The 17287-nt window shown below is 30.0% G+C and overlaps 5 protein-coding genes across 10 annotated transcripts; 3 read left to right on the top strand and 2 right to left on the bottom strand.

Annotated features, from left to right (window-relative positions):
* Positions 1–2138: 2138 nt before the first annotated feature.
* On the top strand, positions 2139–2900 carry LOC127744113 (uncharacterized). The gene has a single exon (XM_052256384.1). The coding sequence runs from the start codon at positions 2139–2141 to the stop codon at positions 2898–2900; it is 762 nt and encodes a 253-aa protein (XP_052112344.1).
* On the bottom strand, positions 2833–5800 carry LOC127744048 (APO protein 4, mitochondrial-like). Of its 5 annotated transcripts, XR_008005259.1 has the most exons (5): positions 5602–5800; positions 5234–5498; positions 4077–4951; positions 3872–3963; positions 2833–2857 (listed from the first exon to the last, which is right to left on the bottom strand). XR_008005259.1 is itself a non-coding variant. In XM_052256318.1 (3 exons), the coding sequence occupies exons 2-3, from the start codon at positions 5491–5493 to the stop codon at positions 4135–4137; spliced, it is 1077 nt and encodes a 358-aa protein (XP_052112278.1). In that variant the 5' UTR covers positions 5494–5498; positions 5602–5800; the 3' UTR covers positions 3736–4134. The 5 variants fall into 5 exon arrangements, 1 of the variants encoding a protein (XP_052112278.1); XR_008005256.1 differs by having other exon boundaries at positions 3872–4951; XR_008005257.1 differs by lacking the exon at positions 2833–2857 and having other exon boundaries at positions 3736–3968.
* Positions 5801–7824: 2024 nt separating this feature from the next.
* On the bottom strand, positions 7825–10648 carry LOC107462013 (uncharacterized transporter C405.03c). Its single transcript, XM_016080568.3, is given in 4 exon segments — positions 7825–8572; positions 9175–9577; positions 9669–10390; positions 10549–10648. Coding segments are annotated over 3 exon segments (1299 nt in total). The 5' UTR covers positions 10248–10390; positions 10549–10648; the 3' UTR covers positions 7825–8255.
* A 933-nt stretch (positions 10649–11581) lies between these two features.
* On the top strand, positions 11582–12801 carry LOC127744168 (protein translation factor SUI1 homolog). The gene is made up of 4 exons (XM_052256449.1): positions 11582–11872; positions 11964–12169; positions 12427–12480; positions 12698–12801. Exons 1-4 carry the CDS (start codon positions 11833–11835, stop codon positions 12740–12742), a joined length of 345 nt encoding a protein of 114 aa, XP_052112409.1. The 5' UTR covers positions 11582–11832; the 3' UTR covers positions 12743–12801.
* Positions 12802–15678: 2877 nt separating this feature from the next.
* Positions 15679–17287, top strand: LOC127744146 (MYB-like transcription factor ETC3). Of its 2 annotated transcripts, none has more exons than XM_052256426.1 (3): positions 15679–16031; positions 16359–16446; positions 16883–17287. In XM_052256426.1, exons 1-3 carry the CDS (start codon positions 15968–15970, stop codon positions 16974–16976), a joined length of 246 nt encoding a protein of 81 aa, XP_052112386.1. In that variant the 5' UTR covers positions 15679–15967; the 3' UTR covers positions 16977–17287. The 2 variants fall into 2 exon arrangements, with proteins under 2 accessions (XP_052112386.1, XP_052112387.1); XM_052256427.1 differs by having other exon boundaries at positions 15847–16031; positions 16886–17287.

Here is a 17287-nt window from a genome sequence, read left to right as displayed (position 1 = left end):
TTTTTAAGTTGTTTTTACTTATAAAAATTAAATAAAAAATATATTAATGATTAACATGTCACATAAGCATATTCTAGAGACTAACCATCCTTACGAAATTAAATCTCAAATGTCCGAATAGGTATTTTTTTTATTGGGAGTTTTATAGTCTTTCAAAAAAATTATCAAAACCAAGATGGATACCCACTCTTAAAAAATTAGACGTAATATTACACCGTTGGTAAATCAAAATTAAACTTTAAAAAAATATGGGATACTTTGTTTTGGAAACCGGAAAAATAAAAATAAAAATATACTATACCTCAAACTCTACTTCTCCATCATGTTAAGCTGTGTCAAAAGTGCTAGTTGTGATAGAAGCACATTGCAAGATAAAGATTAATTTACTTATGATACTTTTTTTTGGTAATTATTTACTTTTGATATTAAATATTAGAATTTTGGGATTCTCATTCAAAAAAAAACCAAGTACCACTCTTAAATTTTTTTTTTTTTTGGGCATAAAGTTTTTTTAGAGAAAGTTTCTCCTTAATACTTTATTACATGCTTGTAATTTATAAATGCATTTGGAAATCATTCATTAATAAAAACAAATTAAATTCAGCAATTAAACCTAAACCAACTAATCTAAAATCGTGCAATAATTACTAAAACGAGATAAAGCACTGGTTTCCCTATAGAGCATTAGAGCACTTGTTGGGGCCAAATCTGATTTGAATTGGAGTATGCTACATGCCTAATTGTAACCATTAGAAGAGAAAAACACCAAGCAAAAATGTTACATAGAAAACGACAAGTCACATGCTTTGGACCCAAACTTGTTCAATTAAGATGAATCAAGATTACACCTACAGAGTGGCAACAGGGTAGTACACATAATCATATGAGTTTGGCTATGTTATATCTCTTTTGTAGACTAAAAGCTGTCTTCATTCTGTTGGGTTCCACTCACTACTGATTTTTGTCATCATTTTCACCCCGTTTTCCCCGAGTTTGGATTCTCTCAAGGATTTTCAATGTTTGTCAAAATAAAACGTTATTTGTACATTAAAATTAACCATTATACATTTGTATATAAATACATATGTTATTTAACTCATTTTTAATATATATTTTATATTTAAATATTGAACATATATTTTATACTAGTGACTAATTTTAATGACTAATTTTAGTTTACACATAGCATTGTCAAAATTCACAACTGAATTAACTTCTTTCATATATGTAACCTACAATCCTACATGCATGGTTTGTTATATTATGATAAATTTATATATATACCAATAAAATGATAAAATGCCATCTTAAAACAGTACTTTTGGTTTAAAATAAAAGTTGTTTATTTCACACCTATAATATATGATACTATGTGTATGATTTTTTATTTTTAGAAAAAAGAGGTTTCTATTGCTTTCAGTGTACTCTTAATTGAATGGTGATTGATGAATTATCTTTATTGGATTAAATGCTATGGTGGACACTTTTACTCAAGAAAGCTTGTTGTACTCATTTTTAGTATGTAGCAAGTTTTGAGAAGACAAATAAACTCTCTCATGGCAGCAGTAACAATGCTGTCCCAGGAAATTATGTGCAAATATTAGAAGGAATCTTTTATTTCCACTTGATCATGTTAATGGGTAAATCATGGCATAAGAGTCAATTATGAATTTAGATTATTACACCGTGCATGCATACATGATTATCAGAGAATGTGATGCTAAACAGGTAATAAGGTTTATAATTATTTGTAGTTTTCTAATGAATAAAAAGCACTTATTTCATAACATGTAATTCCAAAGATAACCCTCAGAATGCATTTACATTTTTTTGGTTGAAGGACAACGCACATAAACGGTCACATATATGCAAACATAAAAGACATGTTCTGCATGATAATGAACCCCACAATCTCAACTACTCACATATATAACATGATTCTAACGATTTGTATCCATTATCATTCATATTCTCATGAGTCATGAGGCTAGCTAAAATTTTTTTACTACTCCTCATAGTTTAGTTTGTTGAAATTAAAACTACTCAAATTGATATTCATATACTGTTGTTGTCTAGTCTTTGCCTGCAAATAAAATTCTAACAACTAAAACCCATAACAGCTTCATAACAGTTCTACCATGAGGGTAGTTATTGTTACAAGAATAAACCAATTCTTCATTGAAGTAGGTGCCCAAGAAACAGTTTCCGAGATCAAAAGAAAAATAGAACAAATTCATGGTACTCCAGCAGCTTCACAAATCCTAACAGTTTCTGGATGGGAACTAGTGGATGGCTTAGACATGGAAGACTATCCTATAGTCACTGAAGGTACAAAAATTGACCTCAATATCAAACCAAGCACAGAACCACATTTTAACCAGGTTAACAAAATGCAAATCACAGTGAAATTTTCAGCTAGAAGGATCAAGATAGAGGTGGACAGAACAGATACTGTTCGGAGCTTAAAGGAAAAAATCCACATAATTGACAGCACCCCCATCAAAAGAATGACACTAGTTTTTTCAGGGGTGGAGTTGAACGAAGATTTCAGAAAGCTAAGTGAGTATGGCATACGTGAGTCTTCTGAAATTGTTGTGTTCCTCAACACCATAACTAGGGCAAGAGATGAAGCTCCCTCAAGGAAGGTGAGCCTGGTGGTAAAAACTTCCTCTAGTTTGCTTAATGCAGCAACTATTCCCCTGGAGATGAGAGATGCATGCACTGTAAATGACTTAAAGCAGTTGTTGTTAAGCAGAAAAATTCTGCCTGTTGATGACTACTTATTTATTCATAGGCAAAGGATCATGAGGGATAGCTGCAGCCTCAGATGGCACGGTGTTGAAAATGGAGACTGCCTCTATGTGTTCAAAGGGACAGTTAGTCGCAGTGGATATCACTAAGCATTTTTAAATTTTAAAATATTATTATTACTAATATACATTACTTCTGCTGTTTAACTTTTCACTAGGGAAATGATTGACAAGACCATAAAAACTTAGTGTTGTTTTATATGTATGCTTAGTGTTTGCTAAGAATCTACAATATATTTACAAGTCGATACTATTGCTATTTTTATGAATTTAATCTAAGACTATATTTTAAAAGAACTTGAAAGCAAGAAACCAAACTACTCAAGTGGTATATCATACATTATTAACAGCAAATAGTAGCTTCATATTTTCTTATATGATAAATAAATAAAAGAGAACTTGATTAACTTAGTAAGTGAAAATCCTTATTCATTGAACATACAATAAACTTTGCAAGTTTGGAATTCAAATATTGCTATTCCAATCGACGACATCAATGTTAAACTAAAAACATAAACAACCAGAATAGCAACGAGCTTGAACAACATTTTTTGTTTTTTCAAAAGGAATAAAAATAAATAAATCTAAGGTGATTCTCATAATTTTGTAGAATTCCCTCAAGGTCTTCAATATAATTTAAAACAAAACGACCTGATAAACTATAAATATACAGTGCTATAATTGAAAGCCAAAACTTCAGTTTCTATAAATAAATCATGCATTTACATTGGCAAGACAAATTAGACAGCTTGGAAGTTCAAATTGGAATTAAGAATTGGCCAATCCTGGGAGTAACATCACTCACTACAATGCTTAATTTTTCTTCATAAAAAACTATGTACATAATAAAGCATCAAAAACTTTCTTTTCTCTTTTGTTTGGATCACAACTATAATTAAGAAGAATAAAAAGGAAGATAATGACATACTTTTTTCAGGCATCGATGAACTTATTACAAACATGTACAACAGTGCAGCATCTCTCCTGTGTATATCTAGCAATTGTTGGACTTTAATTCCTCAAGAAACAAAAATGTGTAAAAAGGGAAAAACAATTGGCACCTTTGACTGGAGAACTAGAAGATGAAATTGATTTCTTCGAACTGGGCGAAGATCAGCTCCACTAAGTCCATACACATATATTAGATTTTGATCTGTTCTGCAGAAAGTAAATAACTGAGGAGATATGATATATAGGAACCAAAAGAAACGCTACAAGTAACTGAAGAACAGGCACATGGACCCAAAATCAGAATATGCAGACAACTTTAGAAATATGGAGCAGTTGCAGGCAGCAGGCTGAAGTAATGACATATAGTTAGATGTCATTTTCCCACACCGTACTCTGATTCCAACCATGCCTGTGAGTCAACATATTGCTGCCCCGGAAAGTTCAATGCTATACTTTTTCTAATCTCATTACTGACAGGGCCTGACGAACCTTTAACTTTCTTCATACAATTATACTTTGCAGGCACATGGGCACCACCCTTTGAGCACAGATCCAATACAGCTGGAACACGCCCGTAAAATTTTCTCCCTTCATCTACAAGTTCACGATCTTGAGGCCTTTGGCTCCATACGATCTTCGGGGGCACTAAATCATCCACTGTAGCTTTCATCCAAAAGTGAGATCCTCTCCAACTTTCATATTTAAATACTCCACAAAGCCTAGCTTTATGGCCAGAAGGCCCAACATGAACCTCAGAACAATGTTTACAAACTTTTACTGGATAAACCAACAACAATTTCTCCACCCCTGACCTAAGAATTTCCCAAGCATTGAGTGTTTCTTGTGCTACAGAGGTAAGATCCCTTGGTGACAAAGATTCACCTCCATGCAGGCTATCATTGGCAGCCTCCAAGCTCCAATTACTTGAATTAAGATTTTCATCATTGGGATAAGCGCCTGCTTGCCAACATAGCTCCAAAACAGCAGGTACGCGTTCAAAGTCAAACCTCTGGTTGTGTGTAATAACAGGCTGGAACATGTTATGTAGGTGAAATGCTTGGACAGGAACAAGTATATCATTTAAACCACCTCTGACCCACTCATGAACTCGATTCTTGGCTCGATGCTTGTAGCCCCAGCAAGTTTGAATTTTATGCCCCTGCTCACCAATAAATATCTCTGGACAGAATCTGCAAATGTATATTATGGGCAGATAAGAATAAAATTATCTCAAGAATTTCAGCTCTCAAAACACAAAACACAATAGGCCCGAGGTAAGGTACTAACTTAACAATCATACTTTATATATGGCGTTAACAAGATTGCAATTATCTCATGTAAATGCAGTACAAACTTCCTAACTCAAAATGTAAAAAATCAACATTTAAAAAAAAAAAAAAAAGAAAAATCCCAGATACTACTACTAGCAACAACAAAACAAACAATAACAAAAATTAATAAAAGGCTCTCACTTGCAAGCCATGATAGGAATGGACTTGAGAAGGATGGAAACGCCATGGAAGAGAATATCCCGAGTTACCAGCACCTCCTTTGCAACCGGAATGGTGGCGCGAACCGGGTACGCTTGGGCTCTTCTCTCGATTCTCTTGAGAATCATGGGGCGGAGCTTCCTCAGTTTCGTTTTGGTGGCGTAGAACCGAATAGGAAACTCAAAGCATCTAACTGATTCGCTGCACACAAGGCCCCGCCAAGGCAAAGTTCTCAGAGCCATCGAGTCTGCAACACAAAATGATAAAAAAGGACTTAGTTGGTCACAGAGGCATTTCATCGAACAGTTAGCTGTCGTCACGGACACGCAATGGGAAATACTGACGCTAACCTATTGGGATTCAAACGAATCGCGAGAGAAGCCAGGGCCAATTGCCAAACTGGGCTTTTCGTTTCGGATCAAATTTTTTATCTTTGAGGTGCAAATGCGAAGCAGCGTCTGTTAATTTTGCAGTATGAGGAAGATGGAGTAGCCGTGAGTCTTTCGTTGTGGCTTACTGGCTTTCATCCAACAGCGATCAATAGTTGTATATTTGTATATTCATTTTCAATTTTAATTATATTATGAGTTCGATTATATATTTAACAATGTTTTATTAAGTAATTATATTTTAAATTTTATGTAATTAGCTTTAAATACACCAAGTAATTTTGGATGTTAATTACTTAATTATGAAAACTGGTTTTAAAAAAATAATAATTTATTTAATCTGAGTTGTGACATTCTCACTCTCGAGTAATTACCCAAATCAGTCCAATTTTAAAAGTGGACATTTTAGTTCAAAAAAAAATTAATACAGATCAATCTCTAAAGTTTTATTACGGCAGACAAATCAGTCTTCGGCTTATTTTCTCGACAGAGTAATTACCCAAATTAGTCTCTAAAGATTTTAAAAACAGACATTTTAGTCCCCAAAAAAATTAATATACAAATCAATCCCTAACGTTTCTCTTCCTTAAACATAACAGTCCTCTGTTCAAAAATAAAATAAAATAATTATTATTATTATTAATTGCATAATAATATTGTACTATAAATTTTTGTATCTTTTAGACAAAAATAATAATAAATTTATTCATTAGATTCTTATACATACATACATACATACATACATACATATAGTCACTCAATAATAATAATAACAATAATAATAATAATAATAAAATTATTAGAGATTATTCTACAAGAAATTTAAAATTAAAACTCTTTCATATTTTTGTATCTTTATTGATTATTATTCTTATTATTATTATTATTATTATTATTATTGAGTTACTATATATATATAAAAGAATCTAATAAATAAATTTATCATTATTTTTTGTCTAAAAAATACAAAAAATTATAGTATAATATTATTGTGCAATTAATAATAATAATTATTTTATTTTATTTTATTTTTGGACGGAGGACTGTTATCTCTAATAGAAAGAAACATTGGAAATTAATTTGTATATTAATTTTTCTTGAGGACTAAAATGTCTATTTTTAAAATCCTTGGGGACTGATCTGGGTAATTACTCTGCCGAAAAATGAATTGAAAATTGATTTGTCTGCCGGAATAAAACCCTGTGAATTGATTTGTGTATTAATTTTTCTTAAAAACTAAAATGTTCACTTTTAAAATTTTTGGAACTGATTTAGATAATTACTCCTCACTCTATTTGAAACTTAATAATCATAATTTTATAAGTTATAATGACTAAATACTCAAACTAATCCTTCAAATTAAATTCTTACATCAATTTTACTCTAAGAATCTAATTACACTAATTTGATTCTCGCAAATTGAGCTTCAAATTACATACGAATTCTTCGGTTCATTTTTGACATAAATCAGTAAGTGAACTGTTGATGTAATACAACTATTGTCACTCTGTCAATTATAACAACTAACTGACATGTCTAGTAATATATAATTTTTCAATTTAATCCGTGTTCCTATTTATAAACCCTAAAAGCTACTTCTTCTTTTGTTCTGTCTCTCTTTTTTTATCTTCTACAGTTCTCCTTTTATCATGGTGCAATACTAACAGAGATGGGTAACAACTAATTCTGGAGACTAACAAAAAAATAGAAGACGAAAAAGAGAAGCAAAATAAAAAAAAAAAGATGGTATAAATGGGTCAAAAATTAAATTGTGGAATTATCAATTGCTAACCATGTCAGCTAGCCGTTATAATTAACAGCGTAACTGTAATTGTGCCACATCAATAGTTCATTTGCTGACTCATGTCGGAAATAGACCGAAAGACTTGTAATATAGCCCAAAACTCAATCGAGGAGAGGGGGTTCAATTAGTGCAATTGAATTCTCATAAAATTAGTGCAAGGACTCCATCTAAAATACCACTTTGGGATTTAATCAAGTTATAACTCTTACAATGTCGATTATGATCATATTATAAATATAAAACTCACACACTAAAACGATTTTCTGTATTATCATAAATTTTAAAATACTATAATTCAATCTACCTCATTTTTATTTTATTATTGTCTATTGACTGGAAGAACATAGACAAAGGTGATTTGGGTTAGATTCCACATGACATTGGCAAAGCAACTAGATTCAAATCTGCAAAACATTTAAAGGGTATAATGAACATTCAAAGAACATCTCTGACTCTTCACTCTTGGTGCCATTGTCGTTCCTATTTCCATAAGCACCCTCCAAAGAATAGCAAAAATAGACCTGTGTATGTATATGTACAAAAATACAGAAATTCAAACCGTATATGCTTGTAGAAAGGTGAGGAACCAATCACCATGCTATTTCGATCGAGAAGCAATTTATGAACCCAAGGCAGTCTCCATTTCTCTCCAACTTCAAGTGCATGTGCAAACTCACGTATGCCACCTTTAAACTATATTCTCTTGTTCTCGTTCTACTTCTGTGCCTGGTAATAGCAGCCATTGCAACTAACTTGGTGGAGTTACAAGATCAATTCGTTAACTAACACGGAAAATGAATCCAATTACATGCTAAGGTATGGCAGCCGAATCTTCACCTCTCGGGATTGTAAACTCTTCTTTTCCTAAACTGACATTATTTTCCAATTCGATGTTAGCTTCTCTTTTGTTACATAAAGTCTCAAGAGGAATATTAATTCCGGTGAAGCCAACCATGACAGCTATCGCTCCCAGATAATTCATAAGGCGAGGAGCACGGCCAGTCAAGGTATCCACGATGGCGGCCAATGGAACCTGAATCGTAAGGCCAGCAGTTGCTACTGTGGTTGATGTGAGAAGAACAGCCTTGGCCCACAAGTAATCACTCAGCACATTATCAAACAGTCCTGGTTTTGACAGGAAACAATCCAAACATTATGAAATGTACAAAACTTAAGAAACAAAAACATTGTGTTGAACATCGAATTCAACACAATGCGTCAAACTAAATATAGGGGTCATAGAGTCAATTCATTCTTTAATGGAAATTCATTAATATAATTGGTGCCTAATTTTTAGGTTTAATTCTTTAGTGAGTTATTACCTTGTTGAATATTGACAAGTTTTACTTATTCTGATGTAAACTGCACTCAATGTAAAAGCTTGCACACTATCATCAAATAAACTAACAAATTACAGAGGATAAATAGTTAAATACCAACATCACTTCCTACAGTCCTTAAGTGTGCAAATTTTGCAACATTAACAAAAAAAGATAAAAAAAAATGGAAATATGATCCTCAATATCAGATTAATTGCTACACCTAAAATCAAAGTGTTCTCTATGACTACTACTAATAATACCGATAGTCTGATAGGGAGGGATAAAGGTCCCCATTTCCAAATATGACGAAAAACAAAAAAAGTTGGACAACATGTGCAATATGCATAATTAAATAACCAAAAGTGCCTGAAAGAATGCGTCAGTGTGCTAAGGTCTATGTCTGCTTATTTGCAGAACACAGAAAGAATAGCACAATTTCGATGGCAGAAAAGGTAAAATAGGTAGATCTCCTCCTTAAATAGTAAATACCGATTGCAATTTTACAGCAATCATGTAAAAGAACTAAACCACAATGTCAAGCTACTAATAATAATGAATAACTGTTCTTGCGAATTAGGGTTATATAAACCGCATATAGTCCTGCCGAAACAATTGCAAAGATGTCTCCAAGAAGCGGATTCGATGCGATTGTTTTTAAAGTGCTTTTTGAATCTCCAAGACTCACAATTATTGTTCCTCCCATGCAAAGAAGAACACTAAAGAGCTTTAACCAAGTAAACCTCTCACCCAAGAATGCAAGAGAGACCAAGAAGGTAAAAAGACTGGATGCACTACTCAAAATTGTATTTGACTGCATAAACCATAAAAAAGGAACTAATTTGAGCACAATGATTAATTGAAACAGAACCTACAAACCAAGAGATGAATCCATAAGTACTTACTGTGACCGTAGTATACTTCAACGACAGGTTAAAAGTGAGCTGAGCAAGAAACCAAAATGGACATATCAATAGACTAACTTTGGCCACCCTCCACCGTGTCCAACGCCCTTTCTCATCCAGCTGATTATCAACATTCTCAATCACATTAACTTGACCAGGCAACACCTCAACCCTGTTTTCCGGTGGCAGAAATATGGAACCAGAGTTCCTTTGTTCGCTGATGCCAACCTCATCATCCACAACCAATGATTCATTGCCCTCGTTCCCTACATCATTCTCTTCAAGGAGTATAGCCTGCTCTGACTCCTTCACACTTTCTGAATGTTGGCTCGCTTTCTTCGCGCTCCAAAAGCAACCACTGCCACAAGAATCCTCCAAATATCGCCCAATTTCAACAATTGGTATCAAAACCACAAACAATGAGTTGCAGATGTAAGTAACAAGGAATGGTGACACACCACCATCAACAACAGACTGTACTACAAAGCTAGCAGCTATCCAAATTGTGGCCACAGCAACTATATACACCAGACCCAACCCCCATTTCCATGCTTTACTATTCTCAACTTTTGAAGCCATACCAACATTAAAACTCACCGAAATCAAAATAGAACTTCTCAAAATTGCAAACACTGATAGTGTGGGAACTCCAAATCTAGAATTCCCATGAACCAAAACCTTCTACAATTGGGAAATTGTCAACACCAGTTTTGCAATTCAAGCTGAAAAAAAAAAACACATATAAGCACCAATAATTTGGAATTGCGATTCAAAATCTTTTCTTTAACTTTTTTCATATTAAAAAAAAGGTTGCAGCAATTATTTGGGAAAAGGAGAAAAGAGAAATCGAGAGAATTAGCTTAGTAGATGAGAAAATTACCTGTTAGGAGAAAGAATTTCGGTTAATGGGAAGATGGAAAACCCGAGATTCGCATCTGTATTCCAGTAGCAATCGTTGAAACTTGAAAGTTGAAAGTTGAAACTAAATCCACGCGGTTTCCGGGTTAAACAACGGGTGGGTCGTATCCGAATTTTGTGGTCTCTGGCCCGAATATGTGCCAGCCCATTATGCTCCAGGTATGCCCATGGCTGTTGTAAACCTAGATTTTTGGCAAAAAAAATTGGATAAAAATAAACGAAAACAAAATAGAGAATCAACTTTTATTTAACTACCAAGTCCAAAAAAAAAACCAAAAACTTTTATTTAGCTACCAGTCAAATTTAATGTTTAGATTTATAATTTAAAATTAAAAGTTTATAATTTAAAGTCTAAAATATAAGATAAACAAAAATATTTTTAAAAAATTAAATAATATTAACTGAAAAATTTAAATTACTTAAAATTACTGTAATAAATATATAAGCATTTACGCAATTAAACTTAGTTTACAAACTTGTTTTCTTTAAGTAGATAAATAAACAATCTCAATATGTCTTAATTTTTTATTTTAGACATTATTTTAATATTAATATTGTTTTATAACTAACATGTATTTTCTTAATTAGAAAAATAATTTAAATATATAATTAATTAATAACAATTGTATTTTTATAGGATATCAAAATGTTTAGTATATGAATAATGTTATTGATAAACAAAAATTACCTTTTATTTGTGAATGTTTGGTTCAACCTATTAATTACTCTCTCTTATAAATAAACTGTAGTATAGTATTGTCTTTAATTGATAATCATAATAATCAAGTAGTTAATATATAATTACTTGTCACAATATTTGAAATAAATTATGAAAATTAAATTTGTCAAGGGATTATTGTCATGATTTAAACATTTGTAACATGAGTTTGAACAAAAGTATTACAACAACCACAACAAATTTGGGCGGCTGGGAGCACTTCTCTCAACCGCTATATATTAAAGCATGACAAAGTTTTTAATCCTTAATTACTTTTAGTAAAAATTAAAGGAAAAGAAAAAATCACCTTCATACCAAAACAAGCTTCAGGTATTTATCATGTATGTTATGATCGTTACTGCAATTCCCTAAATTCCCCTATTACATATAAGCGTGAGGATTTCATTTAGAATTATCAAGGTTGATATATACGTCAGTTATTTCATTTTATTTCTGACTTTGCTGAATTGATTAGATTTATTGAAAAGAGTGTGTGTTGAATACAAATAATAACCAAGTGCAGTTTTCATGTCTGAATTTGACACAAACGACATTCCATCTACTTTTGGTGAGTTCTGTTTTTAGTCTGAAAAAATATTGAATACACAATATGTATGTTATTAAGTTGATATGGTAATGAACAACATACATACATACAGATCCGTTTGCTGAGGCAAATGCTGAGGACTCAGGTATCGGGGCGAAAGATTATGTTCATATCCGGGTGCAGCAGCGAAACGGGAGGAAAAGCCTTACAACAGTTCAAGGATTGAAGAAAGAATTCAGTTACTCCAAGATTCTTAAGGACCTCAAGAAAGAGTTTTGTTGTAATGGTACTGTTGTCCAGGACCCTGAGTTGGGCCAGGTATATATTTTAAAGATCAATTTAAAGCATTTTATTACTTGAGGACTAAATTGACGTATAATTTTTTAGGGATTATTTTGATCATTAATCTCTAAATAATTAATACTCTTTTAATTTTACAGCATTTGTTATTTGAATTATAAATCATAATTATTAAAAATTCTCAAACTATCATAATTCTTTAAGGTTTTTAGATTTGAACATTACATGCATATTTTTCCAATAGTAGGAGAAGGGAATAACACTATATTATGCAGGTCATACAACTTCAGGGAGATCAAAGGAAAAATGTTTCTACCTTCCTTGTGCAGGTGAACGTTAAATAATTAATAATAGATGGATCCTAGCAATACATTTTAAAAAGTATTCTTAAATAATAAAAATATTATTTTAATTTTATTTTTTTTAAATAATATATATAGCTACTGTAAAGTAATTAACATACTAGAATGACCCTTAATAATGTCATAGTTTTAAATGGGTGTTGTAATCTATAATATAATAAATTCCCATGTTGTTATAATGCAGGCTGGCATAGTAAAGAAGGATAATATCAAGATTCATGGTTTCTAATTAATTAAGTACTACTCAATAGCAAAAGATTGTAAATCTAAAACTCAAGCAATAGCCAGCTTTGCGTTATTGTATGTTAGTTCAAGAGGCCTATGTGCTGTAATCATCTACTCTAGGTTTCTTAATTAATCATTGTATTATGTAGTAAAAGATTATTATAGATTACTTATATATGTGTGTTCCCATGCAACCATTTCGAATAAATTTCTCACTTTTCTTCCCCTTGTGCATCACTTTATCTAAAGAATCACTCCACCTTTCACTTTTTCAGAGAGATGTATAATACATTATCGAATTAATTTGGTAATGAAAATTTTCAGAATTAATCTTAAGAACAACCCTCTTTTTAAAACAAAAAATAGTTGTTATTTATCGTCGATGTCATTGTTAAAGACATAGTAATTTATATATTTTTTATTAACTTAAATTTTGAGTAAAAGTATTTATAGATCGCATCATATATACAAATCTGAGGTATTTATATCCGCAATATGATCGAATTGATCTGCACTCTAAGCAGATCAAATTGAAGATACCACATCTATATATTTAAAAATTCACACTAAATAATAAATAATTAAATAATATACGTTGTATTTATGTTTTATTTTAATTAATAATTATTATTCATATATGTAGTATTATTTTATGTTTGTTATTTAAGAAAAGTTAGTTTATTAATATTTTAGGAATAAAAATATTTAAAATTTAAAAGAATGAAAAAAATTTTGATTATAGTGAAAAATAGATTTTATTGACTTTTTTTTATAGAAATAAGTTTTTTTAATATTTTTATTTTCTGGATATGTGTGGATTAAATCCAAATATAATAAACATGGATATTGAATTCAATCTGATCTAATAAGGAAAATGTAAATCAGATTAAAATTTTGACTATATCTAATATGATTGGATTTACAAATACTTCTAATTTTGGGATAAATATTATAAATGTTATTAGATAATTATTAAAATATATAATTTCGTCTCTAATATTTTAGTTAAATTTTAATTTTATTCCTAATATTTAAAATATTATATATATTTCTATCTTGAATATTCTATTTGGTTCTATTTTTGTATTCGGTTAAAAATTAATTTTCTTCTAAATTTTATTATTATTTTTTATTTTTCTTATTCTTCTATTATTTTTATTTTTAAATTATTATTATAACTACTACAATTACGATTTTTTGCTACTTAAAAAATATAATGAAAAATAAGTTTTTTAATAAATTTTAATCAAAAAATTAAAAAAAGATAAAATAAAATATTTGGAATAAAAAAATACATTTTAAAAATTAGAGACAAAACTAAAATTTAGTCTAAATATTAAAAATTAAGCAATACTTTATTTTTTTAATTTTTTTAGACATGTGATAATATAGTTTTATTAACTAATTATGTGAACATAAAAATTAGTTAATTATATAAATATATATTAAAATATATAAAATAACACATATAAGGATATACAAATTTGGAATAATTGATTTAGTGATTAGTTTTTTTTAATTCAATATGAAATATTATAATTCAGTTTTTCTTTCTTTTTGACTCATCTGAAATTATTGGAGAGACATGTGATATGACAAGTGACAACCTACCTTCTCCCACCGAGTCAGCAACCACATTAGTCATCATTTGATTACATGCCATAATAATGGAAATAAATTGTTCCACTTTATTTGTGATTGTAATAAATATATAAGCAAAATTAAACATCATAGGGAACTTCGTTCCATATAAAAAAGCAAAAAAGAGGTATGAAACATGCGGTAGGGGTGGAACAAACGTAACTTGGTCAAGAAATCAGAGGGAGCAAATGATAAAACGTGATGGGCATTATTTTCCTTTACATTGAAAGAGAACTAGTGGTGAATAATTGAATATACACAAAAATATGTTAATGAGTTTTGTTTATAGAAAAATTTTTAAGTGTATTGATATTTTAATAATTTTTAATTATTGATCTTAATTATAAAAAATATAATATAATATATATAATTAAGATCAGTACCGGTATATTTAAAAACTTTCTTTCTCTATATATCTTGTGAATTCTTTTCTTTTCAGAGAGTTGGTGTTTGTAGATTTAACTTTGTGCTGATCACAAATGTAAGCAAATTAAGAATATATTTGTATCAATAATCATCAGTGTCAATTTGCTTGCTTCATGGCTTCTATTTTATATTTTCAAATATTATTTTTTTAATATAGTATAATTATATACTTATTTTATCATTTAAATTTATTGGTCCAAAATTTACTTACACTTGAGTTGTTGTTAACAAGTGATTTAACATTAGCATTAATAAATTAAACATATTCTATTAAGTGCTATTCTCTTCACTTGCAATTTGTAAATTTTTTTCTTTTCTTTTTTTGACGAAAAAAAAATCTTGACAAATAAATTAAATATATAATTTAGACTAACCATAATGTAATATATACATATTAAACAATTAACAGGAATAGTATATTGGAATACTTGGTACGGCTGTACATTTGACAGGTTAATAACTAATTCGATATAAATCATAGCTCTATTGAAGATGTCGTTGACTAATGAATTCTTGTATATACATGTAAAGCTAGATTCAAACCCTCAACATTTGTTTAAGCGAACGAGAGAACTGATTATTCGATCAACTCAAATTGATTTATATTTATACATTGTGTTTTTTTTTTTTTTTTACTTAAACCACACTAGAAAAAGAAACAAGCTTAAAGAGCAAAAAGAACAAAAACCAGCAGCAGCTATAACCTTTCACCGTTCCATAAAATCGATAACCAAGAGGAGCAGACACAATTTTCCTTCAAAGCTTTAGCTTTTCTGGTGTTGATTCTTAACAACAAAATTAATTGTATATTATATTTTATTATGCTTTTTCTCTCCCGTTTTTATATTTCAATGATCTAAAACATTTTCTAAATTTATTATTTACTTTCAACTAACATGTATAGTAACATGGTAAAGCTCAACTACCTAAGGGTCACATATACGTTCAACTACCATTCTTCATTCTTCTCTGTACTTTACTATAGCCATTTTATTGTTCCAGTTCTACCATTGACGTGCCTTTGATTAATTAATTAAGAAAAAAGAATCACTCGGCTTCTATATATTAATAGCAACAAAATTCATAACCTTCCTCATCCTCTAACATATCTTTCACTTCCGCATCTATCTATATATCTTTTTGTTGAAAATTATTTTTGACAATGGACGACATAGATCACTCTTCTTCTTCTTCTTCTTCTCAACATGTTTCTGCAAACTCTACAGGTATATAAATATATAATAATAATCCTTTAATTTTGTTATACTCCATTTCTTCTAATTTATATAATATAATATTCCTCACTAGCTAATATGTAATGCTTTCTTAGCTTGTGTTAATTACTACCACTCTTTTTGGTATTTTAATATTGGATCGAATAATTATATAGATTTTATTTAATTGAGATCATATTGATGATTACATACATATATACTCTTCTTCTTTTTTCTGTCTCTAATTTTATGAGTTATATATGATGACACAATATAATTCATTTAGATTGATGCAAGTGATGACTAGTGCTTTATTTTTGGAGAGTTTATATTGTGCAGAACAAGTGTCCAATCGAGCTTCCAAGGTTGAATTTTCGGAGGATGAGAAAACTCTTATTTCCAGGATGTATAAACTTGTTGGGGACAGGTCACTATATATATTCTTAAATTTGTATCGTATTTTTAAGAAGTTAATTTTAATACACTGTAATGTAAAATTTACACGTACATTTAACTACGTAATGTACATCACTAAAAATAATAAAATACTTTATACTATCAGTACATCAAAACTAAACTATATTTTTAAAACTAAACACTACATAACTAATAGTAAAAATATAAATAATACTACATATCTAAATCTTTTTATGAACCAAGTCTAATCAAATTAAATAATAAAATTTAGAATAATATTAGTCATAATTGATTTTTGTTATGCTAGACCAATTTGATTGGATTTGATTAACAAAAGAACTTGAATATGTAGCATTATTTTAAAAATATAAATGTTTTTCAAAACATAGTAATATGAATAAGCTTAAGAAAATAATAATATATGTTGTTTTAATTAATTTCCATAGCAGGTGGTCCTTAATTGCCGGAAGAATTCCCGGAAGAACAGCTGATGAAATAGAGAAGTATTGGACTTCAAGATACTCATCAAGAAACGAATGACTAAATTCTGCCACAGAAACTATACTCTTGGCTTGGAGCAAGAAATTTTTGGGAGCTCAATGAATTTTAGTTTGTGATGATGAGACCCAAAACAAAAGAAAGTGTGCTTTAATATAATTTAGTACACGTATTTTTATCTGTATTTGGGTTTAAATTTGACCAAAAATGGGTTCAAGCAATTACCTTAGAAGTTAGAATTTAAAAGCTGGTGTTTGTGATATATTGTGGATCTTTTAAATGTTACTTGGCGTGTATGGTTACTTTCAATTTATAAATTATAATCACTTATCCACTTGCTGGTATTAGTATCA

The sequence above is a fragment of the Arachis duranensis genome, unplaced genomic scaffold (genome assembly GCF_000817695.3).
Source record: "Arachis duranensis cultivar V14167 unplaced genomic scaffold, aradu.V14167.gnm2.J7QH unplaced_Scaffold_232525, whole genome shotgun sequence".
Lineage (NCBI taxonomy): Eukaryota > Viridiplantae > Streptophyta > Magnoliopsida > Fabales > Fabaceae > Arachis > Arachis duranensis.
The sequence above is the reverse complement of the archived record's forward strand: the minus strand, read 5'-3'. Positions and strand labels throughout refer to the sequence as shown.

What these genes read in the sequence shown, in the direction of transcription:
- LOC127744146 (XM_052256426.1), top strand. Translation starts at nt 15,968, where the DNA reads ATGGACGACATAGATCACTCTTCTTCTTCTTCTTCTTCTCAACATGTT. An exon ending in TGTTTCTGCAAACTCTACAG is followed by an intron (nt 16,032 to 16,358) that starts GTATATAAATAT and finishes TATATTGTGCAG; the next exon opens with AACAAGTGTCCAATCGAGCT. An exon ending in TATAAACTTGTTGGGGACAG is followed by an intron (nt 16,447 to 16,882) that starts GTCACTATATAT and finishes TAATTTCCATAG; the next exon opens with CAGGTGGTCCTTAATTGCCG.
- LOC127744168 (XM_052256449.1), top strand. Translation starts at nt 11,833, where the DNA reads ATGTCTGAATTTGACACAAACGACATTCCATCTACTTTTG. An exon ending in CGACATTCCATCTACTTTTG is followed by an intron (nt 11,873 to 11,963) that starts GTGAGTTCTGTT and finishes ACATACATACAG; the next exon opens with ATCCGTTTGCTGAGGCAAAT. An exon ending in AGGACCCTGAGTTGGGCCAG is followed by an intron (nt 12,170 to 12,426) that starts GTATATATTTTA and finishes TATATTATGCAG; the next exon opens with GTCATACAACTTCAGGGAGA.
- LOC127744048 (XM_052256318.1), bottom strand. Translation starts at nt 5,493, where the DNA reads ATGGCTCTGAGAACTTTGCCTTGGCGGGGCCTTGTGTGCAGCGAATCA. An exon ending in ATTCCTATCATGGCTTGCAA is followed by an intron (nt 4,952 to 5,233) that starts GTGAGAGCCTTT and finishes ATACATTTGCAG; the next exon opens with ATTCTGTCCAGAGATATTTA.
- LOC127744113 (XM_052256384.1), top strand. Translation starts at nt 2,139, where the DNA reads ATGAGGGTAGTTATTGTTACAAGAATAAACCAATTCTTCATTGAAGTA.